This window comes from Elephas maximus, chromosome 3 (genome assembly GCF_024166365.1).
Source record: "Elephas maximus indicus isolate mEleMax1 chromosome 3, mEleMax1 primary haplotype, whole genome shotgun sequence".
NCBI classification, from domain to species: Eukaryota; Metazoa; Chordata; class Mammalia; order Proboscidea; family Elephantidae; genus Elephas; species Elephas maximus.
Genome location: NC_064821.1, coordinates 213,786,017 through 213,802,180, shown reverse-complemented (window position 1 = coordinate 213,802,180; position 16,164 = coordinate 213,786,017). Strand labels below are relative to the sequence as shown.

The 16,164-nt window shown below is 36.9% G+C and overlaps 1 protein-coding gene across 3 annotated transcripts in view; it reads right to left on the bottom strand.

Annotated features, from left to right (window-relative positions):
- Nucleotides 1-16,164, bottom strand: part of KIFAP3 (kinesin associated protein 3) — a 267,451-nt gene that overhangs the window by 212,049 nt on the left and 39,238 nt on the right. For all 3 annotated transcript variants that reach the window (XM_049881269.1, XM_049881271.1, XM_049881270.1), the window contains exons 3-8: nucleotides 15,143-15,297; nucleotides 12,733-12,788; nucleotides 11,846-11,987; nucleotides 5,335-5,434; nucleotides 4,147-4,271; nucleotides 856-954 (exon numbers count right to left, since the gene is read on the bottom strand). In XM_049881269.1, the coding sequence (XP_049737226.1) occupies nucleotides 856-954; nucleotides 4,147-4,271; nucleotides 5,335-5,434; nucleotides 11,846-11,987; nucleotides 12,733-12,788; nucleotides 15,143-15,297 (677 nt within the window). The remainder of the gene's footprint in view (nucleotides 1-855; nucleotides 955-4,146; nucleotides 4,272-5,334; nucleotides 5,435-11,845; nucleotides 11,988-12,732; nucleotides 12,789-15,142; nucleotides 15,298-16,164) is intronic.

The window sequence follows — 16,164 nt, the reverse complement described above, 5'->3', positions numbered from 1 at the left end:
GATCAGGAAGTGTGAGTCGTCCTACTTTGTTCTTTTTCGAAATTGCTTTGGCTATTTGGGGCCCCTTACAGTTCCATATAATCTGAGGATTCGCTTTTCCATTTCTGCAAAGAAGGTTATTGGCAGTTTGATCAGTATTGTACTGAGTCTGTAAATTACTTTAGGGGTACTGACATCTTCACAATATTGGGTCTTCTGATCCATGAGCACAGAATGCCCTTCCATTTATTTCTTTAATTTCTTTCAGTAATGTTTTATAGTTTTCAGTGTACAAAGGGCCAATGAACTGAAAATCAATAACCACCTGCAAATGAGAAACTGATTTGCACACTTAAAAGCCCCACATCATTCTCACTGACCATCATAAGATTTTGTACCTTAGTGACCTAGAAACCATACTACTGAAATCTCTCAATAAAAAATTTCCTATTAAAAAAGATACATTTTGAAAACATTAAAAAAGATATATTAAAAAGATACATTTTGAAAACATTCATATCAATTTCCAAGGAAAGTAACAAAAATATTCACTTTATTATATAAGACAAGTAAGTTAAGATTTGCAGAAAACAGGATTCTTATTGAAAAGGCCAAAAATTGGATTAAAAAATCTTCTCTAAGTAAAAACATTATAAATACATATACATTTAAGACCTGAATAGAGTACTTCGGTGGAAAGACAATGGAATTAAATTTAAAACATTGTTCCTCAAGCTAAAGACAGAGGAACTTGTAGCATATTAAAACTTATAGAACTTTCAGTTATTCTGGTATTTTACTGCAATGATAAAACTAGAACAAAATAAATGTTTTTAGAGTAATCAGTTGCATTTCTAATAGTATAAGAATTCATACCTCGTAAAAGCTGTTCCTGTTTTACCACAAGCCCCTGGTATTTTTTAAATGTTTTTTCATAATCCTTTCTCAAGGTTTGGTTTTCAGGGTCTTCATCAAGTAAACAACCTAAGTTAAGGATTATATGTACTCACTGAAGCAAAGAAAAAACTTACTGAAAAATATTATGACAGACAACACTATTAAATTTTATATGCAACTTTACTCCATTGTTTTCTCTAAAAAAAAAAAAAATTTTTTTTTTTTATAGTTTATTTCTACTAAAATGTTGTTGTCTGCACAATAACTGTGGTATAAGACGACATCATAGCCTAGGGTTCAAACATACCCTCAGAGTCACAGTGTGCACACTTCTGACCTTCACCAAGTACTTGAATCCTCAGAAATTGCACACAAATATTTTATGTAGGTATACAAGTCTAGAACTTTCAACAGATTATCAAATGGATCCATGGATCCTTAACAAGTAAATTACATAATAAAATACTGGATTCGTCTTCAGACAGATGCCCAGAATATTTAAAGGGCGCAGGCTAGATCTAAAGCTTTTTATCACCCTCTTCAGACTACGGATTCCAAAAGAAGGATCCTAGAATTACATGTAGACAAATTTTAAAAAGCTTATCTTATACTCCAAAATAGTCCCCTGGGCTTGTAGAAATAACCGGTCCCTTTAGTTTGACTTCAGAATCCCCAAAAAGCCAAAAAAACCAAACCCACTGTTGTCGAGTAGATTTCGGCTCATAGCGACCCTATAGGACAGACTAGACCTGCCCCGTAGAGTTTCCAAGGAGCGCCTGGCGGATTTGAACTGTTAACCTTTTCGTTAGCAGCTGTAGCACTTAACCACTATACCACTAGGGTTTCCTCAGAATCCCCAAGCACTTAAAAATAACCCCAGAAAATGAGTCAAGCAGTCGACCTTCTAGAATGTTATTTGCATCAAAATAGAAGGAATATTTGTATCAAAATAGAAGGAAACTTAGGGCTTAGTAAAATAGTACATTATTTCAGGAAAAAGGGCCAGAATCCTGAAAGGTAATTTTTATATCTCCTTAATGGTCACAACCCGCTGATCCTAAGACACATTTTCCCCACTGCAAAATTGGGATGCATCTTATAATCCACGACGTGTCCCTGTTTAACTGGAAGCATTCTTTCCTTAGGAGTTCATAAACAATAGTGTATCTTACAGTCAGTGGTGTCTGACAGAAATACAACATGTCCTGAAATACCAGTTCTGTCACCAATCATAATCACAAAGGAAGCGCTGTAAATTAACAATCAATAAAAAGTCCCAGTACTGGTCCTCTCCCTTCCTCTCCTATTTAACTAAATTTTGGTTACACTGAACCATTCAGGGTTGGGACTCCAGGACTGATCTCAAGTCTCCAAGGTTATTGAGCTATCCTAGTAGTTCAGGTCAATACCAATCTAGATGCAAGAACCTTACGGCAAACATAGAAAATTTTCAAACCTGTTGAGATCCTAATTAAGAAAATTCAAAGTTGGGGGGAGGTGCATTTTTACAGTGTTTTGGGGATTCCAAGTGACAATTATAAAACCTTGAGAGATCCTGTACAGAATGCTCAGCATTAATCCATATAGCACAGTGGAGATAAAATTCAAGTCTTAAGGATTCTCTGGAGGCCAAAGTTAATCTAAGAATATTGCCCACTTTTTCCACTAAGGGAAGGTATGAAACGTATGATACTTTGTACGACAGAAATAACGTTTTCACTTTTTAAAAGACACCAGTAAATTCCAGGTTCAAAGGGAAGGAACCAGCATGCTTGTTAATCTGGGACACATTACACAAGGACAGGTACGAATAAGCTAGGGCATTCAGTCGAGAGGAGTTATACACACGTCACACAAGGACAGGTACGAATAAGCCAGGGCATTCAGTCGAGAGGAGTTATACGCATGTCACACTAAGACAGGTATGAATAAGCCAGGGTATTCAGTTGAGAGGAGTTATACACACGTCACACAAGGACAGGTACGAATAAGCCAGGGCATTCAGTTGAGAGGTGTTATACACGTCACACAAGGACAGGTATGAACAAGCCAGGGCGTTAAGTCGAGAGGAGTCATACGTGTGTCACACAAACACAGGTATGAATAAGCCAGGGCATTCAGTCGAGAGGAGTTATACACACGTCACACAAGGACAGGTATGAATAAGCCAGGGCATTCAGTCGAGAGGAGTTATACACATATCACACAAGGACAGGTATGAACAAGCCAGGGCATTAAGTTGAGAGGAGTCATACGTGTGTCACACAAACACAGGTATGAATAAGCCAGGGCATTCAGTCGAGAGGAGTTATACACACGTCACACAAGGACAGGTATGAATAAGCCAGGGCATTCAGTCGAGAGGAGTCATACACGTGTCACACAAACACAGGTATGAATAAGCCAGGGCATTCAGTCGAGAGGAGTTATACACACGTCACACAAGGATAGGTACGAATAAGCCAGGGCATTCAGTCGAGAGGAGTTGTATTTGTAGAGGTAATATGATAAATATCTTCAAATATGAGAACTGTGATACTGAAGAGAATGTCTTTATTCTATACTGCTTCAGTGTGGAAGGCTAGAACAAAGGGATAGAAGTTACCAAAAAATGAACTCTGGTTCACTAAACAAAAGACAATTATAGTAAGTAGAAGCCCAAACCACAAAATGGGCTGAATCACTAAGCAGTTACACGATTAGAGAAGAGCCTATATAACCATCGCCCAGGAATGTTGCAGAAAAGATTCCTGATTGCAAGACAGGTTAATTTCTAAGGTTCCTTTTATAGGTTCTATCATCTCCTAGGGCTCTCCAATTTGTATTTATTAAGAAAGTATTTTTGCACTTAATTAGAAAAACAACTTAAAATTAGGTTCATCACCAAATTTATGTCCACTCTAAGCAAAGTCACTCTAGTACTCAGAGAGATGTACCGAACAAAAAGCATCCGTGGTGAGCCAGGCTTTAGCTAACCAACGGATCTCAGGGGACAAATGGTAAAGCCACTCAGGGACTCACCAACCCAGGTAGGCACAGCCACCACTGTTTGCTCCTGCTACCTAACTAATCAAAATTGTGAACAAAATCATATGTCCAACTACATTCATTCTGACATTTTCTATCTTTATCTTAACCTTCAACACACAAAGTGTCTTGCCTGTTTCCAAGTAATCTGAATGGCAAATAAAAATAACAACAAAACCATCCCATTTATCCAAATGATAGCAAGAGGCAACAACGGGGTGAAATTCCATTCTTAAAGGATATCAGCTTTCTTCTTCTTAGAAAGTTCTTCTTGCCAAAGCTCATGTCTTTTTAATTCATGATCAATGATATTCATGCACAGAGCTCCAATTTTATAATGGGTGATAAGTCCATGAAACTGAGAAAAGCTTTAAAAAAGAGATTTTAATAGGTATTTAAAGGAATACATTCTACGGGCTGAGGAAATTTGCTTTGGGTACACTTTAGTACAAGCAGTAAATGAATATACTCATAGTAAACTAGAAAGACTTGAAATTATAAGATTACTTTGAAATATATTTTAACATACTACACTTATCTGAAATCGCTTATTTTTAAGAAGTTAGAATTAAAATACATTTTTGTGATTAACTACTCAGATACTTTCAAAATAATTTTCAGACTGTCATCTAACAAAACTAATAATGTAACAATACTATAAATCCATCTTATTTATTGTATAAAACCGGTATCAGACAATAAACAAATCAATAGCATATCAGTAATAAGGATCTGTACATATTTCCTATACAATTAATTCGTTCAGATATTTATCCAATAAATGTATTCGGTGATGCTGCCATATTTGTAGAATTCTCTAAGAATTGGCTAGAAGCTTTTCACAATGCCTGAATAAACATCCTCTTTCTAAAGAACATATGTTGATAAATAATATATATATACATGATGTGTATGTGTGTGTACATGTATTTGTATATATAACAATAACAGTTATTGAGCGCTTTTTCTGGGTCCAAGTTTATTCTATATATTTTAGCTCATTAATTCATTTAATCCTAAAACGTACCCTAAACCAAGCCTGTTGCTGTCAAGTTGATTCCGACTCATACTACTATCCACATTCTGCAGACGAGGAGAGTGAGATACGAGAAGTTAAAAATGCAACCAAGGTCACAAAGCTAAGAAATAGCAGGGCAAATCCAAACAGTCTACTTCCACAGCCTTAAACTCTAAACCATTACACTATCCTACCGCGTGTGTGTACATGCACAGGTATGTGTCAACTGGATGAAAGAATAACAGAGCAGGAGAGAGAATGGGAAACAAACATAAATTAGAGTTCAGAGGCAGGGCATGGACAGACACGCAGAAAGCCCAAGAACACAAGTGATTTAGAGACTGAACCAATGGCAGAGAGAAATACAGAGATAGACTAGCACTTTTATTTTACTTCATAATTTTTATACTTACCTGGAAAAGCAAAAAAAGATGTAAATTATATTTGTAGCTAACTCAACACTTTGCTTCCAGTCTTCTCTCAGGACTCTTGCTAATGCACCAAGGGCAGTTTCTAAGGAAACATATAAAAATGATCATTCGCCTTGCCTCTGGTATAAAGGATGATTTGATTTTAAATGTCTAGTCATTAATAAATAACAAGGCTAAGATAGAACTGGAACAAAAAGTAGGGTGCTATTTCCCAACACAGCTATTTTTAAAACTAAAATACAACTTTTATTTAAAAAGTTAACATACAGCTACAACTATAAACAGAAAAATAAAATGATATAAAGGAACATAATATGAATATTGGAAACCCTGGTGACGTAGTCGTTAAGTGCTACAGCTGCTAACCACAGGGTCGGCAGTTCCGACTCGATGGCACTGGGTTGGTTTTGTTGGGTTAATATGAATATTATGGGTGATAATAAAATAATAAGATGATCATATTTATTTCTTGATTTTCATTTCTCTGTAATCTTTTTACTGTACTACCAATTTTTCTCTTTTTTTACATACGATTTCACGTATTTGAGAATAAGAAAAAAAGTAGGATAAGTCTAGAAAAACATAATGAACAGCTGAGCAGGTTAAAACCAAATTTATTAAAGCAAATTAATAAGTAAATAATATTTATGCAACAACGGGCTCAAGCATAACAACGATTATGAGAATGGTACAGGACTGGCAGAATTTCCTTCTGTTATACACAGGGTTGCTGTGAGTCGGAAGCAACTCGATGCCATCTGACAACAGAATTTACACATAGAAAAATAAGCAATATTTCAGTATCATGCTAATATTTCAGTTATCAGTAACAGACATAATATTAAAAATATTTCATAAAATTAGCTTCAGGCTAAGCTAATAAACATCTCTGCTAGATCTTTTTCTTGAGCAAGGTAAAATTAATGAACTGATTAACAAGAATTACCATATATTAAATAAACATAAAATGAGACTGGGTTCAAATTTACGCTGTTGTGAGGTATGTAACTCTTAAAATAATCAAAATAATATAAAAATTTTTTATGCTTAAATGCAGAGGTCATAATTTAACTTTCTTCAATAGGCACTTGGGAACTACTGTACTTCATGAAATATATTATCAGTATTTATCATGGTAATGAAAAGCTTCAGGTTATTTGAGCTCTCTGACCATTCAGATTATGAAAAAAAAACAAGAATTAACTGTATTTACTATTAATCTAGTTAGATAATGAATTTTTAACAAACTAAAAAATAGCCTATAATAGCATTTCACAATTTACCTTGCAGAGCACTGGTCTAGCATATGCTTTGAACAAAATTATTCCAAAGTCCAACAAATAGGCAGGCAATGCACATTAAAACGCAAAGGCTCCGCAGACAGGCAGTGCTACTTAATAAGGAATGTGGTTTCCTTTAATCCACTATTTCCCAAATGCACCTGGCTTTGGAGAATAATGTTCTATAATGTCATAGATTTAGACAAAGGTTTAGCGACCTATTTGGCAATCTTTATTTCATTTTTTCTCTTTAGTACAGTTATGTACATAGAATAAATATCTCAATAAAAATATAGCTATAGGAATTGTATACAGGTTATTAAGAGACAGCCAAAAGAAAAGTGCCAAGTTTACAGAAGGGTAGATGACAACCCAAAATTAATTTGTAAATTGAATACAATCACAATCAAAATCCCCTCATGGTTTTTTAGAGAATTTGATATATTGATTCTCAAATAAATATATAAGTGGAATATACAAGGCCAGCAAAGACAATCTCGGGGGGAGAAAAGCAAATTGGGGCACTTGTCTTACATGTTCTAAAGCTCTAGCTAAAAAACAAAACGTAACAACAATAACAAACAGTATGGCACAGGTATAGAAAAACCCCAGTGCCGTCGAGTCATGGCACAGGTATAGGAATCCTCAAATAGATCAACGGAACAGAAGACAGAGCACCAAACCAGACCCAGGTATATATGGGAACAGTACCTCACACTGAAAAACGGTTCAAGGAATATCTGTTGAATAAAAGAATGGCAGGTATATGGTAGAGAAGGTGTTTCAAATCCTTGGGCATTCCACCAACTAGGCTGGGGTAACTGGCTATCCAATATGGAAAAAAGTAAAGTTAAAATTAAATCTCTCCTCCCACCTTAAATGAAAATAAATTCTAGGGCCAAGCACTTCCAGCAGGGCAGAGTAAGGATCTCCAAAAACACACTCCTCCATGAGCAGAATGACAACACTGGTAAAAATGGTCAAAATCAACTTTTTCAGAGCTCTGCAAATTAACCAAAGGGTTGCAATTCAAGGAGTGTTTATTTCAGGGGGGAAAAAAAAATTCTTGATAAGAACAGTGAGCCTTGTGGCATTTTAACTTTCCCTAATTCCATTCCCCTTAGCCCAGCTTCATGGTAGACCTTGCAAATTAACAGCATCAGAACTAAGCCATCTGTGAAAACCAGCAGCCTAATAGCAACTGGGAGACAGAACAGTGTGGAAATCCCCAAAAGCCACATCCCCAGAGAACTGACACTATGTGACCTATTTGGATGCTCGCTGAAAAGCTCCGCTCTCACAGTCTGTCTTTGGGGAGTGACTGCTAATTGCCATGGGTTCACCTCTGAGGTGATGAAATGTTCTGGAATTCAATAGTGGCAATGGCTTTAAAACTCTGTGAAGACACTAAAATCCAGGGAATTGTTCACTGTAAAAGAGTATATAAATGATAGCTCAACAAAGCTGTTATAAAAACACCCCAAGTAAATTAAAAATTTCAGTTTAAAACAAAACAAATACTAAAGGATATTTGAAAAAAATATAGGAGAATATCCACAAATACATAAAAAAAGACTTAAATTTGAGTACATCAAAATTTAAAAGTTCTGTATCACAAAAAGATACCATACACAAAAAAGAAAAAGGGCAAGTAATCGAGAGAAACTATTCCTAAGTACGTAAGATAAAAATGATTAGAATTCAGAATATAAACATTTAAGACACGAAAACCATACACAGTCTTCCTGTTATTCACAGTAGTTATGTTCCATAAAGTTCCTGTGAACACTGAATTAGCAAATATTGAACCAGTCTTGCTCGACCTCAGCTGGGGATTTTTTGCTGCTTTGCGGATATACGTGTCTCCGAGTGACTGCAAAACTGTCCTGAGTGTTTTTAGTGAATTCTTAGTGAATTCATGAATATGGAATCCACGAATAATGAGGATCAACTGTATATGTATGTGTGCATATATATAATACTTCAGAAATGACTACAAAATTCACAGGGGAAGAATTCCAAAAGTCTAGTAACGTAATAAGATGATAATGCTCGTTAGAAATCCGGCAAATGCAAGTTATAATAATGAGGTATTGTTTACCAACTACACAATGGCAAAATGTGAAAGTTTCAGACTTTCATATTCCACTGGTATGGGGATATAGTGGCACAAACATTTTGAATGGCAATTTGGCAATATCCCTTAAAACATTAAGACCTTTGTAATTTTATCTCTGTACACATACCCTAAAAAAATTCTTGGTTGGATATATAAGAAGACATGCACAAAACTGTTCACTGAAGCAACATTCCTTATTGAAAACCGTGGAAACAATCCAATGCTCATCAGTACAGAAATGGTTAAAGAAAATGTATAAATTCATAAAATGTAATAATTGAAAGTAGTTAAAAGAAAGTAAATTGCATCTATATATATCTATATCCATGTAATCTCAAAATATTGCTGTATGCAGAAAAAAAATTACCAAATAGGTATTATGATACTATTAATTTAAAAATTCAAATAAAGCAATACTCTATATTTTAGTATGAAACACACACACACATATGTAAAAGTATTAAAAAGATCTGGAAGAATGCACTCCAAACTCATATAACAAATTACGGGATAATGTTCAAAGCAGATTTTATCTGTAGTGTTCTAATTATTTTGAAAGAATATATTGATGTATTAGTTGTATAATTTTAAAAGTAGTTAAAATGTAGATTTCTAATTGGAATCCTAGTTCTGTCTTAGGGCTCTCTGGACACAGCTCGAGACACAAGCTCTCAGCTATAAACTGCTGTCGTGCACTGTCCAGCCTCCATCACAGAGGCCCAGGCAACAGAAAAAAGAAAAAGGTATTCTTTCTCACATGAAGGAAACCAGATAATAATGACATCTGCCTTTTTTTTTTTTCTGAAAGAAGTACAGTCAGAGAATTATGCATTTAAAATAAGTCTATAGTGTTATTACTGAGCAAAAGATTTTAAAAGCCTAATATCTCCTTTTCTTTACTACAAAGCACTCCTAGCGAAAGACAAACATCTGGTGTTAAATTCAATCTAAATGAAATTATAAAGACACATAACTTTTGCTGTGCTACTGACATAAAACTAATGCTGAAACTCTAATAAAAACATTACATACATGCACAAATGTTAGAAGTTTAATCTTGTACTCTGTTTTAAAAAGTAAAGTTTTTCAGAATAGAAGAAAAGACATGCTACTGTTAATGCCAGATTTTCCTTGTTTAAATTAAATGGTTTGAGAATTCTCCAGAGGATTTAAACGCTACTAAATGTTAACAAATTTGAATAAGAAGGTGATAGAGAGCTGTAAAATATTTGCATTCCTAATTTTGGTATAAATCATTTTAGCATGCACCTCTATTAAAAATAAAATCAACTGCAATCAAGTTGATTCCGACTCATGGCGACCCGTGTGTGTCAGAGTACACTGCGCTCCACGGGGTTGATTCCGACTCATGGCGACCCCGTGTGTGTCAGAGTACACTGCGCTCCACGGGGTTGATTCCGACTCATGGCGACCCGTGTGTGTCAGAGTACACTGCGCTCCACGGGGTTGATTCCGACTCATGGCGACCCGTGTGTGTCAGAGTACACTGCGCTCCGCGGGGTTGATTCCGACTCACGGCGACCCGTGTGTGTCAGAGTACACTGCGCTCCGCGGGGTTGATTCCGACTCACGGCAACCCCGTGTGTGTCAGAGTACACTGCGCTCCACGGGGTTGATCCCGACTCACGGCAACCCCGTGTGTGTCAGAGTACACTGCGCTCCACGGGGTTGATTGCGACTCATGGCAACCCCGTGTGTGTCAGAGTACACTGCGCTCCACGGGGTTGATTCCGACTCATGGCGACCCGTGTGTGTCAGAGTACACTGCGCTCCACGGGGTTGATTCCGACTCATGGCGACCCCGTGTGTGTCAGAGTACACTGCGCTCCACGGGGTTGATTCCGACTCATGGCGACCCCGTGTGTGTCAGAGTACACTGCGCTCCACGGGGTTGATTCCGACTCATGGCGACCCGTGTGTGTCAGAGTACACTGCGCTCCACGGGGTTGATTCCGACTCACGGCGACCCGTGTGTGTCAGAGTACACTGCGCTCTGCGGGGTTGATTCCGACTCACGGCGACCCGTGTGTGTCAGAGTACACTGCGCTCCGCGGGGTTGATTCCGACTCACGGCAACCCCGTGTGTGTCAGAGTACACTGCGCTCCACGGGGTTGATTGCGACTCATGGCAACCCCGTGTGTGTCAGAGTACACTGCGCTCCACGGGGTTGATTCCGACTCATGGCGACCCGTTTGTGTCAGAGTACACTGCGCTCCGCGGGGTTGATTCCGACTCATGGCGACCCCGTGTGTGTCAGAGTACACTGCGCTCCACGGGGTTGATTCCGACTCATGGCGACCCGTGTGTGTCAGAGTACACTGCGCTCCACGGGGTTGATTGCGACTCATGGCAACCCCGTGTGTGTCAGAGTACACTGCGCTCCACGGGGTTGATTCCGACTCATGGCGACCCGTTTGTGTCAGAGTACACTGCGCTCCGCGGGGTTGATTCCGACTCACGGCAACCCCGTGTGTGTCAGAGTACACTGTGCTCCACGGGGTTGATCCCGACTCACGGCAACCCCATGTGTGTCAGAGTACACTGCGCTCCACGGGGTTGATTGCGACTCACGGCAACCCCGTGTGTGTCAGAGTACACTGCGCTCCACGGGGTTGATCCCGACTCACGGCAACCCCGTGTGTGTCAGAGTACACTGCGCTCCACGGGGTTGATTGCGACTCATGGCAACCCCGTGTGTGTCAGAGTACACTGCGCTCCACGGGGTTGATTCCGACTCATGGCGACCCGTGTGTGTCAGAGTACACTGCGTTCCGCGGGGTTGATTCCGACTCATGGCAACCCCGTGTGTGTCAGAGTACACTGCGCTCCACGGGGTTGATTCTGACTCATGGCGACCCCGTGTGTGTCAGAGTACACTGCGCTCCACAGGGTTGTCAGCCGCTGATGTTTCCAAAGTAGGTCACGAGGACTTTCTTCTGAGGGGCCTCTGAGTGGACCTGAGCCTCCGTCACGAACTGTCTGCACCACCCAGGGACTCCTACCTCTATTATAGTAGATATTTAAAGGGTTCACGGTTATTTTTATATTATAATATTTATAGCTATAAATCACCATTCAAGAGTAGTTCTTCCAAGTTGTCAGGGTTTCGAGCAAGCTGCAGGATCAAAGCAGAACCCCGAACCTTGTCAGGAATATCTTCATATAATAATTCAATGTATTCATCCATGTCATTAATGTTAGCAACTTCATCGATCTGAAACAAAGGCAGGGACAGGAAGTACTAAAAATGAAAACAATATTTAAGACACCCATGGTCAAAGAAACAGTTTGTGATTAATGTACTGCCCTTTACAACAACATGTAAATTTTCAAAGAATTCATAGTAGCTTTTTTTTTGTTGGAGGAAAATTAGACCTTTAGGGTCTAGGGCTCCAATACAAAAGTAGTAACAAATCATATGGTAAAATGGGATATACATAAATTCTAAAAATTTTTCTATCAACACAAAGTATTTCAAATGCAGTACAAATTGATTTGTACCTACTATAATAGATTACACAATATTCCAAAACATATTACAATAAGAATACATAAAACATTTTCACAACTTATTTATTTTATGAATAAATTATACCTAAAAAGCACACCAAATAATTTTGTCTGTATTAATTTAAATACTGCTTTTCTACCTTTGGAAACCCTGGTGGCGTAGTGGTTAAGTGCTATGGCTGCTCACCAAGAGGTCGGCAGTTGAAATCCACCAGGTGCTCCTTGGAAACTCTATAGGGGCAGTTCTACTCTGTCCTATAGGGTCGCTATGAGTCAGAATCGACTCGACGGCAGTGGTTTTGGGTTTGGGTTTCTACCTTTTTCAGATACTTGTAAAGTTCAGTAATTTTTAAAAATTTTCTCATCTGAATAATGTGCCTTATGCATTTTCGATGGAAAAAGGAAACACCCTACAATCAATTCTCTATTAGATCAGAATACAATCTTACCTCCATTCCTTCAAAAGGAGGTGGATCTTTAGGTTTGCTTGATTTTTCTTTTTTTTCTGTAAAAAAGAAAAAAAAATACATATATATTCTTTTTTAATGAGAAGCATTATATTTGTAGTGTTTCTGGGTAAATTCCTGTTTTTAGCAGCTGAGCTTAATTCTAGCTAAGCTGGGGGCCTTAAACTGAATAGTCTATAGAATAGTATTTTTTAATGTATGAAAAATGTTCACCTACAGTCCATCTGTTCTGATGAGGTTATCAAGGAGAGTATAAATGAACAGAATCTATAAATAATCCCCTAAGTTATGGTAGGCAGTAGTTTTATCTTCCTCCCTAGTTAACTTTTTGGTTATGCACGTAACCAGGCTTATCAACAAAAAGCAAAAAGTCTATTTTAAGTTTCCTTTCTTTCCCTTCCTAATTCTCAATTAAGGTAGGAACAGAAAAGCCAACAAGGCAAAGAAAAAGAGATGACTTGGGTAAAACGAAAATGAAAATTAACAAAGAAATGATCTGGATAATATAAAAGCTAAAACAAAGAACAGCTGCTAAGCGATGGTTTTGACAAGTATAATTAAGATCATAAATTAGAAGGCAAATATCCCATATCTGTGCTAATTTAAACTTGTTCCCAAATAAGTTAAAGAGACATCCAAAGGTGAACACCTTGAGCCATTTGTTATAATGAATTATTTTGATTAATTACAATTTCATTTTCTAGCAGAAAGCTATCAAAAATATCTTAATGATGTGGCTCAAAACAACCTAAGTACACATGCAATACATGTTTGTTTAAAATAAGTTAGAGTAGTAACATATTTTTATTCTATAATTAATATGTTTCACAAAGAATAGGAGTTAGCCCTATTCTTTTCAAAGAGGATGGCAGCCACTGTAAATAAGCTCATGTTTTCTCAGCAGCTAAATTTTACAACAAACATAATTTACCTTGACAGTGGCTTTATGTGAGTAAAGAAAAATCAGTACAGTAAAGACTCACATAGAGAAATAAATATTATTTGTTTTGTTTCAACCATTTTTAGGACAAGGCATCTGGCTTTAAAATACTGAAACCCAGTAACAAAGTTTAGAAAGAAAAATGGAATAGCTTTTTAAACGGAATGCACGTTTGATACAGCAAAGCATTTCATACACGCCTTCAAACACTAGTATCCATACGGGGAAGCATGTCAATCTGAATCATTTTTTTCATGTTATGGTGACGTGAAAATTTTCTCATATTTCTCTAATTTCTCGGAAGAGTGGTGAGAAGGCTGATCTGCTCTGAAAACTCAGTGAAGGTGTTTTATTTATTTGAAGATATTTTATTATAAATGCCTTCAGAATGATATTAATGTGGCATTAGGAAAAATCAGTATTAACTATATTATACAACTCAACCAACATTGCTCACTTTGAATCTATATGAAGATGTGTTCTCTCTTCATTTATAGAGTTTTCTTAGCAATGAGATTCCAACATAAAATATCTACTTTTCATAAAAATTCTTCTTGATAAACAATATTTTACTTATCCAGATGGTACTTACTATAATTAACAAGCATACCCTGTGTGCCGGCCATGTGATTTGAAACAAGCTCAAAATGCTTATTTTTGCCTTTGAACATATTCATAGCTATTTAGTTGATTCAACAAATATATATGGATCATATAATATGTGTTAGACACTGTTCAGGGCTAACAAAAGTGTACATTAAACATAGGCATTTTATTTGCTGAGGATCAAGAGGGAAGACTGATTAATTTTAAAAAAGTCTAACTTTTTTTTTTTTTAATTTAGTACAATCAAAACCTGAGTGCTTGTAAGTTACTTCAAGGGCAGCATATTTTAAAACTCACCAGTGGTAAAAGAAAGATATGCAGACTTAATAAATATTGTGAGAAGGCATAACTAACCATTCGACTATCAAAGATAACCTTCCATTTAAACATGTTTTGTTTTGGTTTAGATTATTTAGAAATGCTTTCATAAACAGTCATTTGCTTAGTTCTTAATCTGTTAATGGCTTGGTTCTTTTACGAGGGAATCGATGATAGGAGAATAATAGACACTGAAGAATAAAAAGTAATATTTTCCTAAAAAAGGATCAACAAAAGTTATACCCTTAGGATAGTTTAAAGCACATGATATATATTTTAACATTTAAATACTTAAACAATCTATTCAAATTACAAATTAGTATGAAATGAAATCAGATCATTTTATATGAAAGCATCTAATATAAAGCCTAGTACATAGAAAACTAATATAACTGTTTATTCTTTCATTCACTTATTCATAGCAATAGCAAAAAACAAACAAACAAAACCAACATTCAAATATTAAAAGCAGAAAACACAGTCAAACGAGTCTGGCTTTGCACTAAGAAATCAGTAATTCTCCCATACCTTTTCCTGACAATGTATCACGGCGGTTTTGTAGATAATACAACAGCTGCTCCACCTCGTGTAGTTTTGAGGGATGAATGAGTCTACATTCTTCGACCACCTTTCGGGCCAGGGAAGTTATATCCGTGTTAGCATTGAGACTCTTAAGACGAATGCTGCAAGTGTATCAAAATTTCTCAACTCAGGTGTTATAAAGGCAAGCAATAGCTTCAAAGAATACTTCTTTCAAATAAATAATTTAAAAAGCATTTAAATGTACCTGACCATAAAATATCTCCTTAGTAAAAATATAAAGAAGTATTAGATATAATCAGACTTAGAAAACTACAAGGCAACGATTTTTCTGAGTTGGACAAACAAGACGGCAAACGGAACATGAAACCTACATCAGACTCTCCCAGGCAGGATGGCATATTCAGAGACTGTTTTACAACAGTACTTCTGATGTAAATGTACAGAAAGCCTTCAGTCACTATTGCATGTGAGAACACATATCACTAAGAACAGAATCATTTTCTTGACCACATTCACAATCGTTTTTTTTCTTAAAATAGGGGCAAGACAAAATATCGATACTTTTCAGATTCAATTGTTCTAGTGGTAATCATACAGAAGGTAGAAAAGAAAAAAAGGTAGATGCTTATATGAGAAACCCTAAGGAACAACTGAATCCATTACATGCCTAGGTTAGTACATTAAAATATAAATAAACCAGTCCCTCCCTCCTCTTTAACTTAGCCCAGAAGATTCCCTGGGAACCCAATAAGAAAAGGTTATCCAGTCTGGGATTGCAGCAGGGAGACCTATGAAGATATAAAATCAGGTGCAGTGTGAACATTCAAACTGGTGGCAAGAGACTCTATCAAGGAGATGCAACCATGCAAGGTGTAGACTGAAAAGGAGAAACATAAGAAAGCGGCCACTATGCAGAATTATTTCTTGGTAAAGATGGCTGATTTTTGAGGACAGACATCAAAGTGTTAGAGGCAGCAGGAGTGGAGATCTCAGAAAAGCGCTCTATA